General features: G+C 45.4%; 1 protein-coding gene across 1 annotated transcript; it reads left to right on the forward strand.

Annotated features, from left to right (window-relative positions):
- Positions 1 to 1,401: 1,401 nt before the first annotated feature.
- On the forward strand, positions 1,402 to 21,820 carry arhgef49 (Rho guanine nucleotide exchange factor 49). The gene is made up of 7 exons (XM_069663415.1): positions 1,402 to 2,500; positions 2,603 to 3,056; positions 14,174 to 14,366; positions 15,724 to 15,931; positions 18,470 to 19,050; positions 20,150 to 20,295; positions 20,596 to 21,820. Exons 1-7 carry the CDS (start codon positions 1,402 to 1,404, stop codon positions 21,428 to 21,430), a joined length of 3,516 nt encoding a protein of 1,171 aa, XP_069519516.1. The 3' UTR covers positions 21,431 to 21,820.
- Positions 21,821 to 23,568: the final 1,748 nt, after the last annotated feature.

A 23,568-nucleotide genomic window follows, 5' to 3' on the forward strand; every position in this document is an offset into this window, starting at 1 on the left:
CGCACTGATCGCAGGCTCCACTCCCGGTCTGCCGATCATTTGGTGCATGTCATCCCCCACTCTCTACCCCCAACATTTCCTGTCTATCTTCAGCTGTCCTGTAAATAAAGCCAAAGGCCAAAAAAATAATCTTAAAAAAAAACAACTAGAGGGCTCATACAGCAACCGCTCTTGTCCGTTTTGCCCGTCTCTGATGGAGATGTCGCTTACTTGCACAAAAGTTGATGCACATCCAGAGTCCCAACACGACTCAGCGGATGTGACGTCTTTTGTTTTTTGTTGTTTGTGCATGCGTGACTTTTTAAAATCATTTTCTGTTCACGTTGATATCTTACCTGGGTCACATTCTAAAATAGATACAAACAGGGACCCCAAAATAATCAGAGTGTCTATCTGCATGATGTGCATAAAATAATGTAGCGTCCTGGCAGGTGGGCAGGTTGAGTCAGCCTCTGGGAGTTTTGGAATTAAACGGAATATTCCTGCAGAAGTTATTGAGTTGTCGTGTTAAAATGACGTGTTCTGTTATTGTTAGAATAGTTGGCATGCAGTTTTAACATGCAGTTATTTCCGTATGGAGGGGTTACCACGAGTGTGTTTGGGTGCACAGGCAGTCATATGTTGACGGCTATTAGAGTGCCTTGCCGTGCATCTGAGTTGTCTTGCTGTGTGTGTTGTCTACTGATCACTGCTGCTCAATATACTATCTGGTTAAGGTTTGTTAGGAGGAGGACATTAAATCATCCACAATCTGCCATGCCTTAATAATGTAATATTGACTACAATTAAAGAAGACTTCGCCCTTGACAGATTTCACAGCTCAACCCAAGCTAGTAACAGGTTCATTTTCATGCAATGCAAACATTTATGGAGAATATCTGCAGCCTGGACACGGGGGAACAAGATAAGAAGTGGTTGGTTGTGATGTAAAGTGACCTGGAGTGAAGTATTTTGGTCTTTCTGGCAGTTTGAAGGGTTAGAGTATATAAAAATGTCATGATGATATTGGTGCAGGGCTGCACGGTGGTGCTGTGGTTAGCACTGTCGCCTGGTTCGAACCCTTAGGTCGGATGAAGTAGGCCTTTCTGAGTGTTTGCATGTTCTCCCTGTGCATGCGTGGGTTCCCTCCGGGTACTCCGGCTTCCTCCCACAGTCCAAAGACTTGCTCGTTGGATGAATGGATGGATATCGGTGCAAACATGAGGACAGCTTACACAGTTTTCTGTGCACACACTGATACTAAAAGAACAGATCACAACCAGGCCACAAATTCAAACAATGCAAGATAGAGTCAGCTGTGTTTGTGTCTCATCATCATATGTTCTGTCTTTGTCCCTGCAGGCTGCAGATCTTCATACCTGCTGTCTGTGTGTCTGAGGGCCACTCGCTCAGCCCGCAGCCATGCCAGACGTAAAGCCTCCTCCACCATGTGACTACCCCTGCACCTCCTCCGTCGCAGCCTCCGCCGGCTCTCCTGCTGGCTGTGCCTCTCCGCTCGACCTCCTCATAGACATGGAGCCCTGCATCGCCAACCTCCCCCTGTCCCCCGACCCCTTGAACTCCTTCCCCCGGCACAGACCCAACCTCTCTCACTACTCGGGCGTCCAGGGGCCTCCCTACCCGCTCATGGCCCGGTGCAACAGCAGCACCCTGCTCACTAACCTGGGGCTGAGGTACTGCAGCAGCAGGCAGGGCCCTGTGGGGGTGGGGCCAGGTCAGGGACCGATTCCAGGCTCTTGCGGCCACACAGGAAGCAACGGCAGCAGACCTTACAGGAGTATGGAGAACCTGAACTGGAACAATGTGGCAGATTCTGGCCTGTGTGCATTCAGTGCTGCCCCCTACAGGAGCATGGACAGTGAGTTTATTATGCGCTACACCTCCACCAGTCACTGGTGCGGCGGGTCTCCAGATGGATCCATGGTTGGGGCCCATGGACTTGTACCTAACCCAGAGAGCTTAGCGTTTTACCCTCGACATGGGCTGCCCAGGAAGGACCTACCGCTTTTCCCTCAGTTGCTGTTTCCTGGTGGCGTCGACGAATGGGATGCGAGGAAGGGCCTGAGGGAGAAACTTCGCCTCCAGAGTGCGAGGTCTCCAGGTGAGCCTCTGAAGTCCCTCCCCTTGCGGCCTCAGTTGTCCCCAGGTGTTTCACAGATTGACCGGGATGGCGTGCATCAAGTGAATTCACATGCTGGGTCGAGGCCGCCGTGCGCGATGCGCATCACAAACCCCGAGGAGATCAAGCAGGAAGTCCTAAGGCGCTTACAGCTCCGGCGACAGAACAGCAGCCCGAACCTGGCTCTCCAAAGCTCCCCATCCAGCCCAAAGGTGGTGAAGACGTCCTACACGACAGACAACATTGCAGGTAACGGGAGTGGAGCAGACTCTGCATCCGAGCGCAGCAGACCTCCTGTGGGGCGCCTTCATATTCCTACGTTCGAGGAGTTTAAGAGGATGAGACAGAAGGAGGGAGAGCAGGGGAAAGAGTCCACAGCGGGTTCTGTGGTGCCGAGAAAACCTGATTCTGGCCTGCAAGAAGCAGGAACGCCAGACAGTAAAATACCTCCTTCTGATCGGACTGTCCCTCAGTCTAATGGAGGAAACTCTGAGAGGTTTGGGGGAGACATTTGCAAAGCTGAAAGGACACGCAACACTGGTGAAGCCCTGCAGACTGTCACCTCCTCAGACTCGCCTACCTGTAACACTGTGAGCAGTATCAGCAGTGCTCCTATCTCCACCTCCGTTACCAGCACTTACTCCCCCATCCGCACAGTTCCCACTCCACGTCCACCCCTGCAGCCCCTGGCAAGCTCAGCCCAGGAGAAAGCCACGGCCGCTGCATGGGGGGAAGATGGGAGCACCCGGCGTAGGAGGAGCAGTCTGGAACCGGCCGGGTCGGTTCCCTTCCCGCCCTGCAGGGAGAACTGGGAACGGCCCTCCAGCTGCTGCCCGGCGCTCCTTCTGGAGGGGACGGACCTGTCGAGCTACGGGGCCAAGATCTACAAGATGAAGGACGGCCTCATCGGCTCCGCGCTGGACCTCATCAAGAAGAGGTTGGTGTCGTCGGGGGGCAGGGTTTCATGTGTTTACTATTGCAGAAGTATTCTTTACTTGAAGCTGGGGTATGGGAACATTTAATCAGTATGTGACATGCTCTGATCAATCTTGTATGTATGGCTGATGCAGGTCGTAATAAGCCAATGAAATCATTTCATTTAGATGTTAGAATGAGCTCTCGTGTGTTTGCTGTGTCTTTGGCATTTTTAGAATTGGATGCTTGAAACAATCGGTGAAAAACTCCCGCACACTGTCTCACTTGTTGCCGTTTGTCAGGAGTTTTTCACCTACAAGACTGCACCTCGCTCCGACGCACCTGTCACAAGTTATTTTGTAGGATTGGATGCTTCCAAAATCGAGTTTACTCTTGCTAGTTTCTCCCAAGTTGCCTACCCTAGCTTTAAGTAGACCTAAATATACAACAAAGTCCATCACGTGAAAACCTGCATTCAAAAAGTGCACTTTTCTAATCACACTCACTTCAAATCAAAATCAAATCAATCAAATTTTATTTGTATAGCGCCAAATCATAACCAGAGTTATCTCAAGACACTTTACAGAAAGAGCAGGTCTAGACCGACTCTTTGTTGTGTTATTTAAAGAGAGGCACAACATGAATCACCATGAGTAGCACTTAGCAATATTCAGCACATTGGCAGAAAAACGTCCTTTTAACAGGCAGAAACCTCGAGCAGAACCAGGCTCATGTTGAACAGCCATCTGCCTCGACTGGATGGGCCGAACATGGGATAGAAGGAGATGCAGGATAGAGACAGGCAAAGAGAGCAACAACAACATATGACCTTGTTACATGAACAACAACAGGTAATACATACTTATGGTTACAATGCCAATAATAGTGGATCACTAGTGTGAAGATTAAATTAGCGCGAGAAGCAGAGTAATGATAAAGGCTGTAGTAATCGTAACTACCAGTTGACTTTGTAGACTATTTCATATTAATAGGGGCTCTATAACGGCCAGAAGTTGGCATGACAATATATATCACAGTACAGGGGTTACGATCAGTATATATTACGATATATTGAGATACTGATATACTGATATACTGCACAGCAACATGTTGTGATATTTTAGTAGTGTAATAGCAGGAAGTGCTTTGTATGCATCACATTCCCTGTAAAACCCATTTTAATAGCGCTCCTGTTTTTGTGCAATCTGAGCAACAGACGTATTATCTGTAGCGGTTAAAAGAATAAAATCTTTGCATGTAAACTATCAGTTATAAGATTGATTTGGTGTATCGATAATTTCCTACACTGCTAACGTTTATATCAAAGAAGTAAGTAAAGCTCTTCAGCTCTTATTGTGAAAGCAGCTCCAGTTTCATACACATCGTTTTGCCTTTGATTTACTGTGAAGCATCTAAACCTGAGCTGTGGGGTTGAGACTTTAGTTTGGACGTACTCCAAACACAGTCCTGACACATACACACAGTTACACACAGTCAGGACGCACATCGATATGTTTTTATGCTGCTAAAGCATCGCCGGGCAGCTGTCCAGATGCAGACTGGACTAATCAATTAAAACACACACATTGGCCCCCCCAAAAAAACAATTATTTATTATGTGTATAATAACTATCACTCTGAAAGGGGCCATTTAGCTGGATACTACTTAAGTATGATTTACTGATAGAACGTCTGTACTTTAAGTAAAGCCAAACTAACGCTGGCTTTTCTATCCCAGTGCTGACAAAACATTACTGTAGCAAGTTTTTAAATATCTAATGCCATATGTGAGCTGCTTGGAGTTTTAATATATATATAATATATAATTTTGTCATTTAAGTAGAAGGCCTGGGCTGTGGTTAGCGCTGTTGCCTCACAGCTAGAAGGTCATCATTTCAAACCCGGTTTGGGCAAGGTGGGCCTTTCTGTGCGGAGTTTGCATGTTCTCCTCGTGCATCCGTGGGTTCCTTCCGGGGTCTCCGGCTTCCTCCCACAGTCCAAAGACATGCTTGTAAAGTTAATTGGTGACTCTAAATTGCCCATAGGTGTGGGTGTGAGTGCGAAAGGTTGTCTGACTCTATGTGTCAGCCCTGTGATTGACTGGCGACCAGTCCAGGGTACCCTGCCCTTCACCCAATGACAGCTGGGATAGGCTCCAGCCCCCCGCGACCCTGAACAGGATAAGCGGTATAGATGATGGATGGATGGAAGTAGAAGGCCCTTCATTTATACTTATGGAAGCCTGTTTCTGCCAAAAAAACAATACTGTAAGTCACTATGTTGAGAAACTATCTCAGTGTTTCGACTTGTGTGCACTAGCTTGCATTCTGTTGCTGTCATCAGGCGGATGAAGAGCAAGCTACCCCTGTATATTGTTGTGCTCTCAACAAAAGCTAAACTCAGGTGTGTTTCATAAAGGTATCGTGAATCCACTTGTTTCAGATGCTGACCAGAACATTACAGTAAGAGCATATGGGCGACTGGCCAGTCTTCAGCCTCTTTCCCACTAGTCAAAAAACCCGCTAACACCCGCTAACACCCGGCTTTTTTGCTTAGTGGGAAAGGTTACAATCGGCATTCAGACCCGGCTCAAATGACTCTGCAGTAGACCCAGGTAATTATCACCTCGGCTCCTATCGGCAATGATGAGAACACAAAACCCCGGTCGACACGCTAAGCTCCCCTCCCTTTTCTGGCGCGATGCTACGACCCGCCCGTGTCCGTCCGAGCAGAGCTCGAACATCATTTCAAATTTGTCGGCGCTGAGTTTGATAAACAGACCGCAGCAGAAAAGAGACAGAAAGCAGTGTACTCCACTGGCAAAACCCGCGTCAACGCACTGATTTCGGTAGGAATGGGTGATTTTATATAACCAGCATGTGCCAACGGGTCCATGAGCGGTGGGTCTCTCGCCCGTTTACACTATCATTACGCGCAGGGTGTATTTTTGCTGGACCGGCTCGCACACGGAGGGTCGCAGCAAATATTGAGAAGTTTCTCAGTATAATGACTTACAGGATAGTTTCTTTTTCATCCAAGTGGCGGAAACGAGCTTCCATATATACTGGCTGGGATGTTTTATAGTTACAAAAACATATCAGTGCAGTTTGAAGGACATCACTATTTCTAAATCTCCTGAAACGTACCTTTGTTAGTTGTTGGCTAGCATCAACATCTTTGAATGCAGGACTCCTACTTGTAGTTTTGCTCAGTAGTATTGCCGATGTTACTTATTCAAAGTATCTGAATACTTCTCCCACCACTTCCCAGATCAAAACGTAGCAGTGAACGTCCTTTGTTTGACTCCACCTTTGAATACAAACCAGCTCCAGGCACACAAAGTGAGAACAAAGGACCTCTGATTTATTTCTTCTCTCTGTTTGTGCCTCTTTGTACTTATGAGACCAGAGTATTTTTCTAATTAGCATGTTGTTTTTAAGTCCAGTTAATCCATTGAAAGGTGAAATGAGATCCTGTAGTGCACATCACATCTGAGCCCTGTGGTCGAGGTGTGTGTGTGGGTTTTTACCGGGGAAATGCATGTGTGCTTGGCAGTGCCACAGTGTTGTATCTGTATGTGTGAGTCCATCTGTTTAAGCCCTAACGTGTTGTTGTGTTATCGATTTATCTCAGTTTTTGTGCTAACAGCTGTCCGGGGTAACAGTGTTGGCTCTTCAGACGAGACTGTGGGCGGGAGGCTGGCATGAAGCATGTCAGACTGAGAGACTGGCAGCGTCCCCACAGACCTGCTGTCTCCCTCTCTCTCTCTCTCTGTCAGCTGCTGGCTGAATAAATGCAGTTTTCACTCCGTCGAGGTTCATGCTGATCAAGGACAAACAAGAAGAGGGTGTGTTTTACAGCTCTATGGTGCCAATCGGGTCCAGGCCTCGTTGCAATGTAAATATTGGACCCCGAACACAGAGGAGCTGCTTGATAACGCCTAGTGAAGGATATAAACTCCACCCCCCCCTGCAGGCTGCACGCTGTGATAGATGGGCGATATAGTCAGTATCTCTCCCCGCCTGTCAGGACCCTCCTCTGACTGTCGCTCCTTTGTCTGCACTGCTGGAAGGAATGATGGATGTCTGAAGCTGTACTGCATAAAGGCAGCAGAAAAATATCTGCTGTGTGTGTCTTTGTGTGTATGTACAGCACACATGTGAAAGTGCAGAGCTGCAGTACTGGCTGCAACTTAAGGTTATATTTACTATTTATCCATGAAGCCAGGAGCCAGGAGTAAGGAAAGATAAACTTTATTGATCCCTCAAGCGAACAGCAACGCTAAGATTTAATAATAAGATTAATATAGAAAAATAAGGTCGGTGATTTCAGCAAACTAACCCCGGGAAAACGTACTTTATAAATCTGACAAAGGGAAGAAAATCGCTGGGAAACTAAAAAATGCTTTTTGTTCCAAAGTTATAAACTCGCCTATACCTCCTTAACAGGGCTCCTCTTCTTGACTCACAACTGCAGCCGCTTATTGTGTTGTCCTGTTGACCAATTTATTAACACAAAACAAAGGTTGGAGGTCAAAAGACTGTGCCGGTGCCCCGTCCACTTCCACACATCTCACGTGTCTGCTCAAACAAAAGAACACCGAGACTCAGTCCCGCCCCCCTGCCTCGCCGTGGCAAAATGTCAGCTGATTAATCACAACAAAATGAATTGTTTAGAACAATAATTGAAAACAATTCATGAGAAATACAAAGGAATGACATTGCCCTGGTAAATACATAAATATATAATTTGTAAACACAAAATGGCTCTAAGATTCCAGACCCTAATTGTCTATAAGATATCGCAATTACAGCAACTAATAAATAGAGCCAACATTCAAACCTTTATAATCATGTTGTCCTTTTCTTTAAGTTCATATGACGACCTCCAGCTTCAGGAGCAGGTCTCTGTATAACACTTGTGTTTAATGTAAAGAGTATGTTCAGCTGGGGAACATACAACATGCCGGCAATAATCATGCTCAGAAAACTGCTGCTAACCAGATATAACGCGAAACGTGTGTTATCATGCTAACTTCTGCTACTAAGCATGTAGCATGTAGCTGAGGCTGATGGGGATATCTTTACTAACCAAAGTATTAAAAGTTATTTCTTTTTTAAAGATCTTTTTTTGGGCTTTTGCCTTTATGTGATAGAACAGCTGAAGAGAGACAGGAAATGTGGGGAGGAGAGAGCGGGGGGATCGACATGCACCAAATGGTCACAGACCGGGAGTCGAACCTGTAATCAGTGCGCCGAGAGCTGTAGCCTCCGTGTACGGAGCGTCTGCTCTACCAAGTGAGCTAAACCAGCCCCACTAAAGCTCTAATCATCCTGAGTGAGACAAACATTTGTTGTTGAAACATTTCTATAAAAATCTAAACTGTGAGCGTCATGACGGCGCTAGAGGGAAAGTAATAATAATACCTTTTATTTGTATAGCGCTTTAAAAGGTGCTCAAAGGCACTTTATATGATGAAAAAATGATCAAAGTACAGAAATTACAGTTAAATATATATATATGTATATGTGCTGAAGTTATGTTCAAGGAAAAAGATTGTTTTTCATACTTCTTAGACATTGTTCTCTATATGTTGAGGTGTAACTGTTCCTTTGTTCTCGTTCTGTCTTTGCTCTTCTTTGTTTTGTTGTAGTGTCGTGTAAGCCCGTGTGGGCTGGGCACCTTTTTGTGCAAGACACAATGAAATAAACTAACTAAGTAACTAACCAACCACATATATATATATATATATATATATATATATATATATGAATAAAAAGAACAGAAAAAGTTACAATAATGACAGATCACAGATTAAAAGCAGATTTAAATCGGTGGCTTTTGAGTGCAGTTTTTAAAAAGGGGAGTTTAGGGAGAGTTTCTGAGGTTTTAGGGGCAGCAATGGAGAAAACTCTGTCTCCCCCAAAAGTCAGTAAGTTAGTATGAAAGTCTGTAAACAATTTCACGGTAGTCCATCAAATAGTCAATAAGGCGAATAGGTGAGATTACTGTCTGGACCAAAATGGTGAAATCTGAAATCTGAAATTGCCATCTACAAGGTAATGCCTCTGGCACGGCTAAGAACTAAAATATTCTCAGTTTGCAATAATAGAAAAACTGCAAATTCTCACATTTAAAAAGCTGCGTTTTACTTTGAATCCCTGAAACTATTGATTACAAGGATTGCCCCCCATCGATTAGTCACCCTCTCCTGCAGCCGTCTCGTAGAGCCCGCCGGCGGCTCCACAAGCTCACATTCAACATTGTTTATTCCGACTGAATTAATCTTTTACGTTGAGAAAGCACCCAGAATGCAGCGCACTGCGGCTCCCCCCCTGTGATTTAAATGTGACCGGAGGCTCTGTGAATGTTTTAATACTTGGAGATTTATTAATTAAACATGGCGGTATTCTGTGTGATCTCTGCACCCTGAGGTATTTGACTTCCACCAGTACGTCTCTTTGTTTAAGTGTTTCACGCTGCAGAAGATGCACGCGGAGCATAAAACAGCCCTGGTAGTATTATTAGAGTGGTATTCACATTATTACACCTGGGAGGCTTTTATAGGAATGCAGTGAAGCAGTATACCGCAGTCATTGTGTATAGCTTGATGATAATGGAGGCTTGTGTCCACTGTTTCTAACACTTTTATTTGTCTCTATTAGAAGCATGCAGTAATAAATATACATTGAAATATATTGCAGGGATGTATGCATCAGCGAAAACGACAGGCGGGCTAATTTCAGTGTCCCACGGTGTCGTAGCGAGCGATGATACATCACATACAGTGTTTCCTGATAAATTAAGCTGCAGGTTATTACTTCCCATGCATCATCCGCTGTGTGACAGCTTCTACTGTGAAGGAAAGGCTTTTAATGACAGTTTGTCCGAGGGGAGAACCGATTAGATGCTTCCAAACTGCATTAATTAAATCTGCCTTTTCAGCACAGCGGCGCAAGTTTAATTTGGACATGTGGACACCTTTAATCTGCTGCCACGGCTTTGTTTGTTGGCTTCGATTACATGTGTAACGCAGATCAGCCGATGCTGCCAGGTTCTTGCTGTAGTTAAATATGATTAAAGTGTGTGTGTGTTAAAGTGCCACCGAGCATCAGAGGGAGGCTGAGAAGAGGTTCAGCAGGTTTACCGGTTCAGAGGGAGACGGCTCAGAAAAGGCAGCGTTATGTAAGAAGCATTAGAATAATGAGACCTCTTGTTAAGTCGCCTCGGGGATATTTGAGGATACATTGCAGGGCAAAGTGAAGTGCGTATCATAGCAGGGGTTAAGCTGGGACAATTGAAAAGTGGATCTTTGAGTGAGCAAATATGCAAACTCACTCTGGTTTCTGCTTCTCTGGAAACCCAAATCCACATCAGCCTTCTAACTGTGTAATATCAGGTCTGAAGTACGTGATAGTAAGCATCTACAAAGTATTATGAATTAGTTTTATACAAATATGTAATGTTGTCTTTTGCTTCTGAAACAAATCAAAAGAACAGACACACAACAGATATTTGAAAGAACGCCACCTTCAGCTCAACCTATCCGAGACTGAGCTCCTCGTCATCCCAGCCAGTCCGTCTGTGCAACCACAGATCAACATCCAGCTGAACTCATACCCACTAAGTCTGCCCGGAATCGTCATAGTTGACGACCAGCCTTTTAAGGTTCATGTGGCCTCGATTTCTCGGTCATGTCGATTTGCCCTGTACGACATCGGGAAGATCAGACCCTATAGTTTTCATAGCACGCAATACAACTCCTGGTACAGGCTCTCGTGATCTCATGCATCCCTGCTGGCAGGCCTAAAAACGCCCTATCCACTGCCTGTTAGCACCAGTGTCCGATCGCACTTGTTGGCTCTTCCTGCCTTCTCTCCTCCTGTCTTGATCGCTGCTTGTGTTGTAATAACTCTCAGATGTACGTCGCTCTGCACAAAAGCGTCTGCTAAATGAAATTGGAATATTGGAACATATTTAGCTTTTTACAGAAGGCATGAGATTCGACACATACGGTTATTGATGTCTGCGGGTGTTGAGTGTTGACCGCAGTCGTCTTTATTCGACTTTGAGACTTTATCACAGGCTCTTGATGACCTTTTACCACGAGTGTCAGCAGGGGAGTTTAGCTTCACAATAGTACAGTGCTAACTGCATTCATAGCTTTGAGAACTAAAAGGGGCATCTTAGCTAACGTTGCTAACTTTATTAATCCCCAAAAGGGAACTTCTGGTGTGGCAACAGCACAAGACAAAGAAGGTAAATACAAATAGAAACAAGAACAGATCAAATACAATAAGAGGTATATACAGCTGTTATACAAAAGTGACATGGTATGGGTAATAGCATCAGCATTTAGCAGTATGAAATAATGCAGTATGATATGAGGTATAAGATATAGTACAATATAAGATATATAATATAAAAGTGCCAATGAAATACAGTATGTATGTATATGTACATAATGTAGTATGATATGGAATATTAATTTCCAGATGGCAGGGCTTCTGACTCCTCTTCATCTGACGAAGACGGCTCAGACATACTGAACAGGGCTAGACCACACTGATTGTCACATGCATCATTGCTGTACACATCAATCAATCAATCAATCAATCAATCAAATTTTATTTGTATAGCGCCATATCCAGAGTTATCTCGAGACACTTTACAAACAGAGCAGGTCTAGACGGACTCTTTGTTATGTTATTTAAAGAGAGGCCCAACATGAATCACCACGAGTAGCACTTAGCATGACCCAGGCAGATGTCAAAACATGCTCATCCACGCCTCCACAGTCTTCAGAAATGGTCTCAACAGCAAAAGGAGTTTTTTTTTCTAATAGTAAAGGTTTATTTTTACTTTAGAAATGCTCAATCTGACGACGATGTGGCCTCTGGGGACAAAAGTAAACGTGTCGGGCAGGTAGCCAGCAGTTAGCGCTGCTCTGTTTACAGTCCAGTTAGCAACCTGAGAATCAGCAAAATAAACGCAGTCATTTCTCGGTTTTTCTTGTGATTGACTTTAATTAACGGCTCTTACGTGTGCTGAAATTTCAACATCATGCAGATTAGTAACAAGTCAAAATGAATCTTTGTCAGGTCTGTCCTAAAGAGGAGAAGAAACTACTTTTAAAATGCTCATTGTTGAACGGAGGTCGGATCGATCGTTTCTGATGCGTTCGAGGAAGTAGGGAAATCTAAACGCTGACTCGTAGGTAATTTTGCAAACTAGTCAACATGGAAATAATTAGTAGTTACATTAAGAACAGTAACATAGATTAGGTTAAGACAAGAAAGACAAGGACTGTAGCAACAGTAACTGCAGTAGTTTAACTGATGATAAAAAGCTGGACATGAAAGAGAGACAAGATAAAAGAGGAGATACATGCGCAATCACACTCAGGAGCCAATGTCATCTTAAATGTATGCTGCTGTTAAAGCATGAAGCACAGCCATGATCAACACTAACCTGCCCCTCAGACCAACCATCCCCCTCTTGTAAACAAACACCCCTTTGAAAGTAAGAGTCAATATTTCAGGAATTTACAGCCTTTCTTTCTTTCACTCTGAGACGCAGACGTCGTCGAGACTCTGTCACAGGGTTTGACCCGTTGGCCTTTTAAACCCGCTGAGCCCGTAAAGAACCACAAACACGTTTAATATGAGTAAAAATAATCATCTGTAAAAATGCTGCTGCAGAGGGTTTTTTTCTTCTGCTGTGATATTATATTTCACACCGGTGCCTGCTGAACTGTGAAGCTCAACAGTGTCTGAAAAGCAAAATCAATACAGCGTGCGTAGGTGGTAGTTCCTGTTAATAATGTCTGTCAGCAAAATATAAAGATTTGTGCATTTTATTAAAGCTCTAATCAATACGACCACATGTAATGAGGAAGGAGTCGCTGGCAGTGAAGTATTCATGGGGAATTATCCCACACACTTTTGTGGCACCCTGCATTAAAGTTACAGTTTTATTTACTCATTAAATTCTCTTTGACAGCATCTTCATACTGTCAGAATCTAGAGAACAGAGATATTAAAAGAAATGTTTTATGTCTTCTTTATCTTCTTTATAAGTTGACGAGGCTTTACTTTCTCAGAAGTGCGTGTTGTGGTATTTGTCTTCACCCAAAATGGCCAAACACTTTTAGATACAATCATGACGTTGATGTTTTTTGGGGCAGTCAACAATAGACAGGACAGGAAGTGAGCAGAGGGAAGAGAAAGAGAGCGATAAACACATGAAACAAAGCTCCACATTGTGACTGTGGTCCATGCTGTCTGACTCCTCGGGCCCACAGTTTTCTCAGACTCCGTTGTGTGTGTTTTTCATGCGCTCTTACAAAAGCATGCACACGCCCCTGCAGGCATGCATCCGTGGATATGTGTATTTCAGAATCGTGCTGTTTCAGAGAGGTAGCACTCTACAGCGTGTTCGTCTCTGCATGTTGGCTGCTGTGTGCTGCAAGAATGGATCCCCAGCTAACAGACAAAGGAATGAAGGAAAATAATGTGTTTGTGTGCCGACAGTGTCCCAGTGGTCCCGGGGTTCAGGTGTTAATGTCCAATGATGTGTCTAATTGCTGTCCTCCTGAGGAGGGGGGTGAAGAAGAGAGGAGAGGCATTGATTTGGGGATTTAGGGGGGGTGAAAGATGATGGAAGATGAGGAGAAAGGAGGGTGGGGAGGAGAGGAGAAGACAGCAGGAAGCATGTGAGCGGGAGAAGAAGAATGAATGACAGAGATGCTGTAAGGAGACGACAGCTCTGTCAGAATAACAATTTCAACCCCTTTTTTCTCCTCCTTTTCTCTCTCCCTCCTTTGACTTCCCTCTTCCTCCAACATCCTGCTTCTATCCTCCTTCCCTTTCCCCCTGCTCTTCCTCCAATTCTATCCCTCTCCCTCTGCTTGGCTTCTTTTCTTCCCTTGTTCCTACCGTTCACTCTCCCTCCTCCTCTCTTCCTCCTCGACTTCCCTCTTTTTTCAACATTCTGCTTCTATCCTCCTTCCTTTTCCTCCCATCCTCTTCCTTTCCTTCTCCCCCATGTCCCTCCCTTGCACTCTCCCTCCTTTCCTCTCATCTATCTCTCTCTCTCTCCCCCTCTTTCTGTACCGCCATCTCCTCTTCTCTCCACCAGCTGCAGTGCAGAGATCTCTGCCGAGGCCCCCGTCAGGCTGTCAGGTGACCGGGACGGAGGCTGTGACATCATCGCCCCCTCGACCGACTGTCAGCCCTCCGCCGTTGCCATGGCAACGTCGGCAACGGCCTGCAGAGCCGAGGCTGGCGACAAGACGCCTGCAGGAGGAGGAGGAGAGGAAGCAGCAGAATGCGTAAGTATTCTTTCTCTGATTCTTCTTTCTTCTAAACGTCTTAAACGTTGTCGTCTTTTCTCGCGTTGTCGCGCCGCTTTTCATTGTCGCTTCGTATCGTGCAAAAACACATAAATCTATTGGTATTCAAGGATGACTGGGACAAGCAAGGGGACTGCGACACACACACACACACACACACAGATGCACATCCCTCACACATCCTGATGCAGAGGTATTTGTTGAGACAAGAACGAGCATGCAGCGCTCTGTCTTCCAGCGACAGCTCGACGTCTGACGATGCAGTAAAAAGAGGATCAGCAGCTGGATGCTGGTAACTCAGCGCTTCCTTCCTTCCTTCCTCCTCCTCTCTCTGCATGGCTCCTCTTCGCCTCAGCTGCAGCTAGCATTGTGCCTTCCTCTCTGTGCATCTGCAGAACAGAAGAGCCGGACTGACATGGAGTCCTGCTCGCATGCTGCAAGGCTGCAGGTAGTTTAGAGAAACAGATGTCGAGGTGCGTTTATTTCTTTCGTTTCTCACATTTCTGCCTGTGAATTCACAATGGAGCCTGCTTCTGCATTCCCACAGTGCGAGCTGCAATTTGATATTTCAGAGGGACATGAATTATTCTCCTTCATTTTAGCTGATAGCTGCAAGCTGTATATCATGTTGTTCTCTGTTAGGGAGGGATGAGAGCCTTTCTGTTCCTTTCAGTCCTGTGTTGTAGCTGTTAGCTGTCAGAGCTCTGTCAACATTTGGGGAGCCAATCTTTGAAGTAAAGCCAATACCATCAAAGGTGACGTCTCTAGGGTTAGGAATTGCATGTCAAAGCGATGACCTTTGAACTCTCCACGTAAGGTCGTCTCTCAGGGGCTTTATAGACTCCTAAAAGGATTTTAAAAGCCACGTGTGGAGTGTCTGTCCGTGCAGGATGCTGCAGCGTGTCGGGGAATTCCTCGCTTTACCTCCAGAAAATCCAGGAGCTGCTTTGTCACACGCAGGACATCTCTCATCTTCAAGGCTGGGCTGTTTCAAGATGTGATCAGAGCAGGATTTTGGATGTGCGGCCTTGTTGTGTTTAGCGTCTGTTACAAGACTTGGCAGACGATTAGTGCTGCATCTCAGTATGAAATTGGGATTCTTGGCAGTTCTGCAGGCTGGGATCAGAGAGATAACCGAGAGCTGTTATGTAACGATGTCATGACAGCAAACACGGTGACATTGCTCATGAAAATTCCTCACACAGACATACACACAAGCTCCGATCTCTCCCTTGTCATCGTTCTCACCGTATCTCCTCCGAGAGTTGTACCCTTTACATCTGTTGCCATAGCAACGTGACCGTTTGATTGACACACGTGTCCTTCCAACTGGCAGCACACCGGTCTGGGCTGCAGGCGCTCCAGCTCGGACGCAGCCTATGAGCTGGCTGAGACGGTGAGGGCTCAGCGCGAGTGTCGTCTCCGGCCCCACTACAGCGACCCCATGCCAGCAGACGCCTCCAAGCGCAAACAGCTGGAGATGAAGATCGCTGCCGCCGCCAGACTCCACGGCCATCGCAGAGACCGAGACAGGGACAGAGACAGTGGTGAGTGACATGTGTGATAGCTGTGACACATCTTATCACAGGGTTTGACCTGTTTTCTCTAATCCATGGCAGTTTGTGAACATAAATATAATGTTTTATTATAGAAACTAGCTTTAGCATTTAGTTAGCATATTATTGAAGGCTCTACTTGAAACATACTACTACATAAGAATTGAAATTTTTTCTGGATTCAAATCTGCATCAAAACCTTTTGGCAGTTATTGGCTGATGGTTAAACGTAATGAAACTCCTTCCCATGAATAAGGATGACTATGATTTAAAGTGAGTCAACATTTTTGACATTTTTGTAAAATGTTTTGGCGTTAGTTTGTGTGTTCATATGTCAACATTTGGGTATTAATATTATTATTTTATTTATTCTAAAAGGGAGCATGTACAATATTAAACATAAATGTTACCATGCGATGCATTGTACCAGAGTTTGCTTAAAGCTAATTTTCATCCGCAGTCCCTGGCAGGCTGCAAAGTAATTAAAGTTTAGAATTTTTTTTAAGTTTACATCAAGCAGGTAGGGCTGCACGGTGTCGCCTCACAGCTAGAAAGTCCCTAGTTTGAACCCTGGTTCGTGAGAAGTGGGCCTTTCTGTGTGGAGTTTGCATGTTTTCCCCGTGCATGCGTGGGTTTCCTCTGGGTAGTCCAGGGGTCCAAAAACATGCTCGTTAAGTTAAGTGGTGACTCCAAATTGCCCGTAGGTGTGAGTGTAAAAGGTTGTCTGTCTCTGTGTGTCAGCCCTGTGATTGACTGGTGATCAGTCCAGCCTCCCGCCCTATGACAGCTGGGATAGGCTCCAGCCCCCCGCGACTCTGAAAAGGATTAGTGGTGTAGATAATGGATGGATGGATGGATGGATGGATCAAGCAGGTATCCGAAAAGAATGTGGAACCTGTCTATTATCTGGAAGATAGTTTGTTTTATGTCCCAAATCTGATAAAGATTTTTTGCTGAGCGTGGCACACATTGAACTATTTGTCTTGAACTTTGACATCCAGGACAAAAAAGGAGTTTGATTTCCTCAGGGCTTAGAAGTGGTACACGATTACAATCAATGTAAATGGTACCATGCTCATCACATGATTCATTAGGCCATCAACCATTCCCTGAACTTTGACCTTTTCTGCAGATTTCAAAGTTCTCCAGTGACTTGCAAAAGAAATATAAACACCATTGATATTTAAGCAGGTAGACAGCAAAGAGAGATATTTTTTGACTTCAAGTCGCTAGCATGGCCCAAGCTGCTAAATCACTGGATACTACATTTCCCATAATCCAACTCAGTTGCATTGTTTTCTTGGAGTCTCCTTCCTACATGACACACCTACATCTTTCAAACTCCACACCTCTGGTTCCTTCGTATTTCACTTCCTGGTTAGAGATTCTTCAGTTGTGATCACCCTCATGACATCACTATGACATCATCAGGTTTTTTTTCCACACTGGAAAGCTCCTTTTTCTTCAAAATGTTGTACAACTTTTAACACTATCTGACTAGTAATCTGACTTTGAGTTGTTAAATTGGTGGAATACTCCTTTAATTTCCCGGATAAGTCTTAGATTTTCTAAACAAACTACGCTAACACACTCCTGCTGTTAATGTAGTGTTTAATAATAAAATGAGCTACTCAAATAAAAAAGGATTTCACCCCAACTTTCTAATCAGGAGGTTGTGACTCGATGCTTCCGACCCGCAGAGAACGTCAACCGGCCCACTCTGCTCTTTAATATAATTCTAATTAAAGTAATTACAGAACTTCCTGTCCTCATTACATCTCCCTCACCTCATCAGGGAAGGTGAATCACCCTGAAATTTTGAATAAACTTCCAACTACGTCTGACATTATACAGTCCACATTAACGCTATTCAGAGCTGCATTTGGTTCATTCTAACATCCCTTATGCAACTTCTTGTCACGCTCGTCTCCGAATATTTTGGCCTTTGCACCCAGGCTTCACCTCCCCCACCAAACACGCACACACGGGCTCGCACACAGTTCCCCTGCTAATACAGCTCTCCACCCTGTCAAAGGAAGCTCTTTGACACTGGACGCTGGCCACAGCATGTCAGTCAATATGGCATATGCTAATGATGACCTTGTTGATCTTTTCTGTGTATGAAAGTGAAAGTGACAGGAAACAGTTTTTTTCATTCAGAGGCTTCATTTTAATACCTAAAAAAAACACACCACCTGTGTAACAAAAAAGGGCTCGTCTTTGCAGCTCAGCAAACACACACACACACACACACACACACACACACACTTATACAGGCTGAAAATAGTATTGACATGCATGTGGACAAAGGTTAAGTCCTTGAGTGAAGGGTTAGAGATCTAATTATTGGACAAAGATGATCTCTATTATAGTTTCTTGCTCCAGATTAAGTGGCCGTTCATTAGAAAGGCTGCTATTAATGCTGTGTGTGTGTAAGTGTGTGTGTGAATGTGGAGAGTAAATCCATAAACATCATGGGCTATAATGAATCTGACCTCCTCCACTACCTCTCCTCAGCTCCTGCAGCTCTTCGCGGCCGCTCTGAGCCCCCTGGCGAGGAGCGCCAGGCGGGTCTGGGCGTGACTCGGTCCGGGCAGCATCGGTGGAGCACCATCAGCAGCCTGAGCGCCGACAGCGGCGTGGTGGGCCTCAGCGATGAGCGGGAGGAGGAGGACAGCGAGCCCCGCCGTCACCGCAGAACCCGAGGAAATGAGGTGGAGCGGGTGGACAGCGGCATCGGCCCGGGTCTGTCCCGCACCTGGAAGAGACCGTCTGCCTCCCTCAGAGCCTGGGAGGCGCAGAGACCCTGTCCAGACTGCGGAATGAGGGACGGGGCGTCGAAAGAGCGAGGAGAGCGCATGTGTGAGCGCTGCTCCAAGCTGCGCACCGAGCGCAAGGAGGCCATCCTGGAGTTTCTGAACACAGAGTCGAGCTACGGCGAGGACCTGCGGATCATCAAGGAGGAGTTTTACTGCCCCATGCAGAGCGCCGGGCTGCTGACAGCCGAGCAGCTCACTGTGGTGTTCGGTAACGTCCAGGAGCTGATAGACGTCAATGACCGCTTCACTGAGCACCTGCAGGACAGCATCGACCAGGCCTTTGACCAGGTAATACACACTCTCCCTCATACACACACACACACATGCATAAATAAACCAACAGGGCTTAAACAAGATGGTCAGTTACTTTTTGGGTAGTTTTTTGCCTTTATTTGAGAGCAAACGCTGAAGAGAGACAGAGAAGGTCGGGAAAAAGAGAGGGGATGACGTGCTGCAAAGGGTGAGGCAACAAGGACTCAGATGTTAGGCCTTAGTCGTACTCACTCTGCCAGGTGAGCAACAGCAGCGCCCAAAGATGGTTAGATTGTAATACTCTTAAGTTTTGAGCACCTACTAAAATTTTAAACTCGTCTTCTTTTTCACTGCTGGGGTAAACGTTACTTCTATTTGATGACCAGAGACTTTAGTTGTATTGTTGTATGACAGCTTGTGGAGCGGCAGACCTCCTTCCCAGAATTAACCTGCCGCATCTGACGCTAAATTCATTTGGGGAGGAGGTCATTCTTCTAAACCAGGGGCCTCCAACTTTTTTCTTCTGAGAGTTATTTGAAAAAATGAAAGTGGCCGAGAGCTACTTGCATTACATCGCTGTGATTGCTGCTGGTGCCCCATGTTGATACTTTTGTCGACTGAAACGTTGAGGCACACACACTTGTCCTTCACTTTCATGAATAAAAACTCGCTCCCCGTGGAAATAGTATGTTTTAAGCTTTTTCTTGCCGTGGCCGCCTTCGCTGTCCAAACAGGCTAACAGCACCAAACTCCTCTCTTTAGCTCAACTAGCGTCCAGCATAACTGACCCGACCTATCGATGGAGGTTGCTGCAACATTGCTTTGATTGGTTAGGTCCAGACGTTGACAAACTTGCAAGGAGCATCACTGTTTTTATTGACAGCTGATCGGCATATCCTATTACTTTGTATTGGAGGGGGTGGGACATCCGTGAATTGAAGTGGGAAGAGGCTTTCAAGGTGCATTTGTTGTCGTAGGATTTTTTGGACAGAGTCTGTGAACCTATTGGTGAGCTAGCGAGACACAATAATGGACATGTGGCTCCACTTGTCACTGACTTAAGGTAAATCTTCCCAGTGCTAAATTAGCTGAACATTAACTCGACCATTTTTTCCCTCTCTTTGGCTGACCTCAGGGAGATGAAGACCTGCTGACGGTGTACATAGGAGAGATCTTTCTGGAGTTCGTCAACATGCTTCCCGCCTTCCAGACCTACTGCCTGCAGCAGTCCACCTCGGTCAACATGCTCAACACGCTGGAGAAGGAGAAAGAACTGCTCAGGTACAAAAGGAGTACCATGATTCTTTGCTTGATGGGAAAGTTGTTCCGGGAGCTTCCTCTGGTTCTTGCCAAGGCTGTTGAGTGTAATCCTAAATGGAGAAGACAGCAGGTTATTACTTATTCAGCAGAAGTTCTATTTTGAGAGTAGAGCTGCAATGATTTATATTTTTAGACAGAACTGCAGAGCACCCATGAGTCAGGCTGTCCTGTGATTCCTGTTAATCAATTTTAAAGAGGTTTCCGAAGACGTTCCTCGGATCCTTCAGTTTCTAACTTAATTTCCTCTTGTTTATCTTTCAGAATCTTCCTGGATGTTTCCCAGAATGACAACACAGCCTTGCGCCGTATGAACTTGCGCTCCTTCCTCATGGCGCCCCTCCAGCGCGTCACTAAATATCCGCTTCTACTGAGTCGCATCATTAAGGTCACTTCAGAATGTCATCCCGACTATTCGCGTCTCCGCGAGGCCAAGAGTCGTGTGGAATCCCATCTGGAGCACATCAACATGAAGACGAAGCAGGAAGGAAACGGCGTCACGTGGTCGCTCCGCTCGTTCCGCCGCGACAGCCGCAAAAACCGGGAGGTCATCAACATCGAGATGCGTGAAGTGTCGATGAAGACAGTGGGCTGGGCGAGAGAGAACACGAGATTCGTCATGGAAGGACCTCTTCAGTTGTCCCAGCCAGCAGATGGTCAGTGGGTGAAGAAGGGAAGCAAGGCCCTAAAGTTCCAAAACGTCCAGAGTCTGCTGATGGTGAGGACGCAGCGGGCCGGGGAAACCCCAGGACAGGGCACTGACTCTGGGGCACGAGGGGATCAGGTGGAGGGAGTCGGAGACGGCATTCGAGACGGGGTTCTGGTTCTAATCAAGGACAAGAGCAGCGGCAAGTTCACGGTGCTGAGAGAGCCCATCCGTCTGGGAAACTGCGTGGTGTCGACAGACCCGGACAGCGAGGACACATTCGAGGTGCTCGATATTCGAAAGGAGTCTTTCGTTTTCCGTGCCTCGGACAAATCCCGCACCCAGCAGTGGTTCCATCAGATTAAGAGATACGCTCGAGACTTGGGATCCTGGAGGAAAAGACGCAACGCTCTGCCCAACATCATGATCAACACGAACCAGGCCCGCTCCTGAGACTAAGCATCCCCTCCGCCTTTGTTACACTGTAAATAACCTGAATCCTTCTTCTGCAAAAACAAACTGACAACAAGAAGCATTTCTGAGTGAAACCACTGTTATAGCTTAGATTTCAGTAAAAAAAAAAACATTCTCAAAGTCTCGTTAGGGTCATAGACTGTATAAAAGAAGTGGACGTAGCCACTACTACATCACCCATTGGTCTGTGAACATTTAAAGCCTCAAGAACGGCATTTCACCGGCGCCATCTTGGTTTTTTGGAACCAGAAGTGACCATATTTGGACGCCAAGGTGGTTATGCTTTGTTACACTATCCTGGTTGACAGGCTGCCGTTGTAGAGACTTGTTGAATACAGGTACCCACGCCCTAAAACACACCTTGCTTTATCCAGTTGCAGTCTAAACTAGGGATGGGCATTTCCAGTAGTCTCAATATTCGAGTAATCTAATTAATTATCTTATGAACGAGTAATCGAGTACTCGCAAATTATATATATTTTTTTACCATTTATTGAACACCCTTAACAGGCCCTTCAACTAACGTTGTTCTAACATTCTGATGTCAAACGTCACGGCGGTAGCGGACTGTATGGACTTCTGTTTGTGTTGCTTAACACATAACTCTAAATCAACAGCCTAGTCAAACATTTCCAAATTAAAATAAATATGAAATTAATTTACAGCAGTTTTAGCTGCAGTTTCCCTTGATAAATAAAAGAAATAACATCACTCAATGATGAGCGGAGCATAATACGTTCAACTTAATGATGATGATAATAAAAATAGACTTACTGAGCACAGTAAAGTGTCACACTCTCGTAGCTGTTGTCCGGCGAGATGGTGGCTTGTACTCCGGCTCCACAAAAGCCTTCTCCTTCCACAACACTTAATGGGAGCATATCTCCATTCACCGTTTTCGTTATTAGCAGGCTAATCTTCTCCGCCCTGGTATGATCACAAAGATGTGTGCTAACAGGGCTAGCAAAGGACGTGATGCGAGACTGCCTGTTGTCTGTCTCCGCCGGCTTCTCCTTGTTCTTTAAGCGTGTGTGGTGAAGCATCGAACTAGTATTTCTACGATATACAAGTTTAACATCACATGTCTTGCACAGCACGTTATCGTCGTCTTTTTTGTCGAAGTACTTCCAGACGTTAGGAAGAAGTTAAACTACTTTAGCCGAAAACAATGCATGCGCAGGTGCGCGAGTAGTGTAACGTTACTGGAATAATGATGTCAACAACGAGGACTCGAGTACTCGTCCCCATCCCTACTCTAAATAGGACGATAGCTTACTATCAGAATCTTATTAAAGACGACTTAAAACTAGCAGTTGAGTCCAAAAAGTGGTTACCAAAATGTTTACTAAGGGGAAAGTCAATTTCCCCTCTGGTTTCATACAATCAGACTTCTTTCTTCAACATCCACTTCCTGTATACAGTCTATGGTAAGCCTGAGAGAAAATAAAGCACTTTTTTCTACAGATCAAGAAGTGCGCCATACTGACATGAAGCTACGTATGAAGACTTAAGTCATTAACGTTGAAAGAATTCCTGGACAACCAAAAATCCTGGGCTGTGCTTGTCAGCCTTGATTGTAAAGACTGTTTGCTCTTGGAGAAAACGAGCTGTGTGTCTGTTGAAAAGCATGACTGATCATGACTGACTGCTAAAAGCAAAAGTGTAACGTCATTTTTTTAATACAAGACAAGTCGGGGGTGAACATTTTGTTTTCGGTGTGAAGAGAAGAAGATGTGGTCAAGAAGCTTTGTTCAATGGTTTTCTGTTTGTTGTCACTGCCCTCTCCTGTCTGTGTGCCGCCCTCTGCTGGACGCCGGCGGTAGAGCAACTTTCACTGCCAGAGATGCAGTTGAGCAGAGCCTCTCTTAACAGGCTGAGCAGACCTCCTGTATCACTGTGTTTGAAATTCTTAAATGAGAACTCACAGAACAGCAATAATCAACAAGTTTCAAAACAAGTAGCTACTTTTTATGCATTTTATTACCCAGCAGTTTTGTTTGCCGTTCAGGTCTGTCCTGCTGTAATGCTCTATGTGTTTTCATGTGACAGGTTTAACTGAAGTCTGAAATCTGGTCCTGTTTGTTGGCCTCAAGAAAGCTCGAATACTGAGGAAGTCT

The sequence above is a fragment of the Semicossyphus pulcher genome, unplaced genomic scaffold, assembly GCF_022749685.1.
Source record: "Semicossyphus pulcher isolate SPU_LCO1_2020_fin unplaced genomic scaffold, fSemPul1.0.p SCAF_15, whole genome shotgun sequence".
In the NCBI taxonomy this organism is placed as follows: domain Eukaryota; kingdom Metazoa; phylum Chordata; class Actinopteri; order Labriformes; family Labridae; genus Semicossyphus; species Semicossyphus pulcher.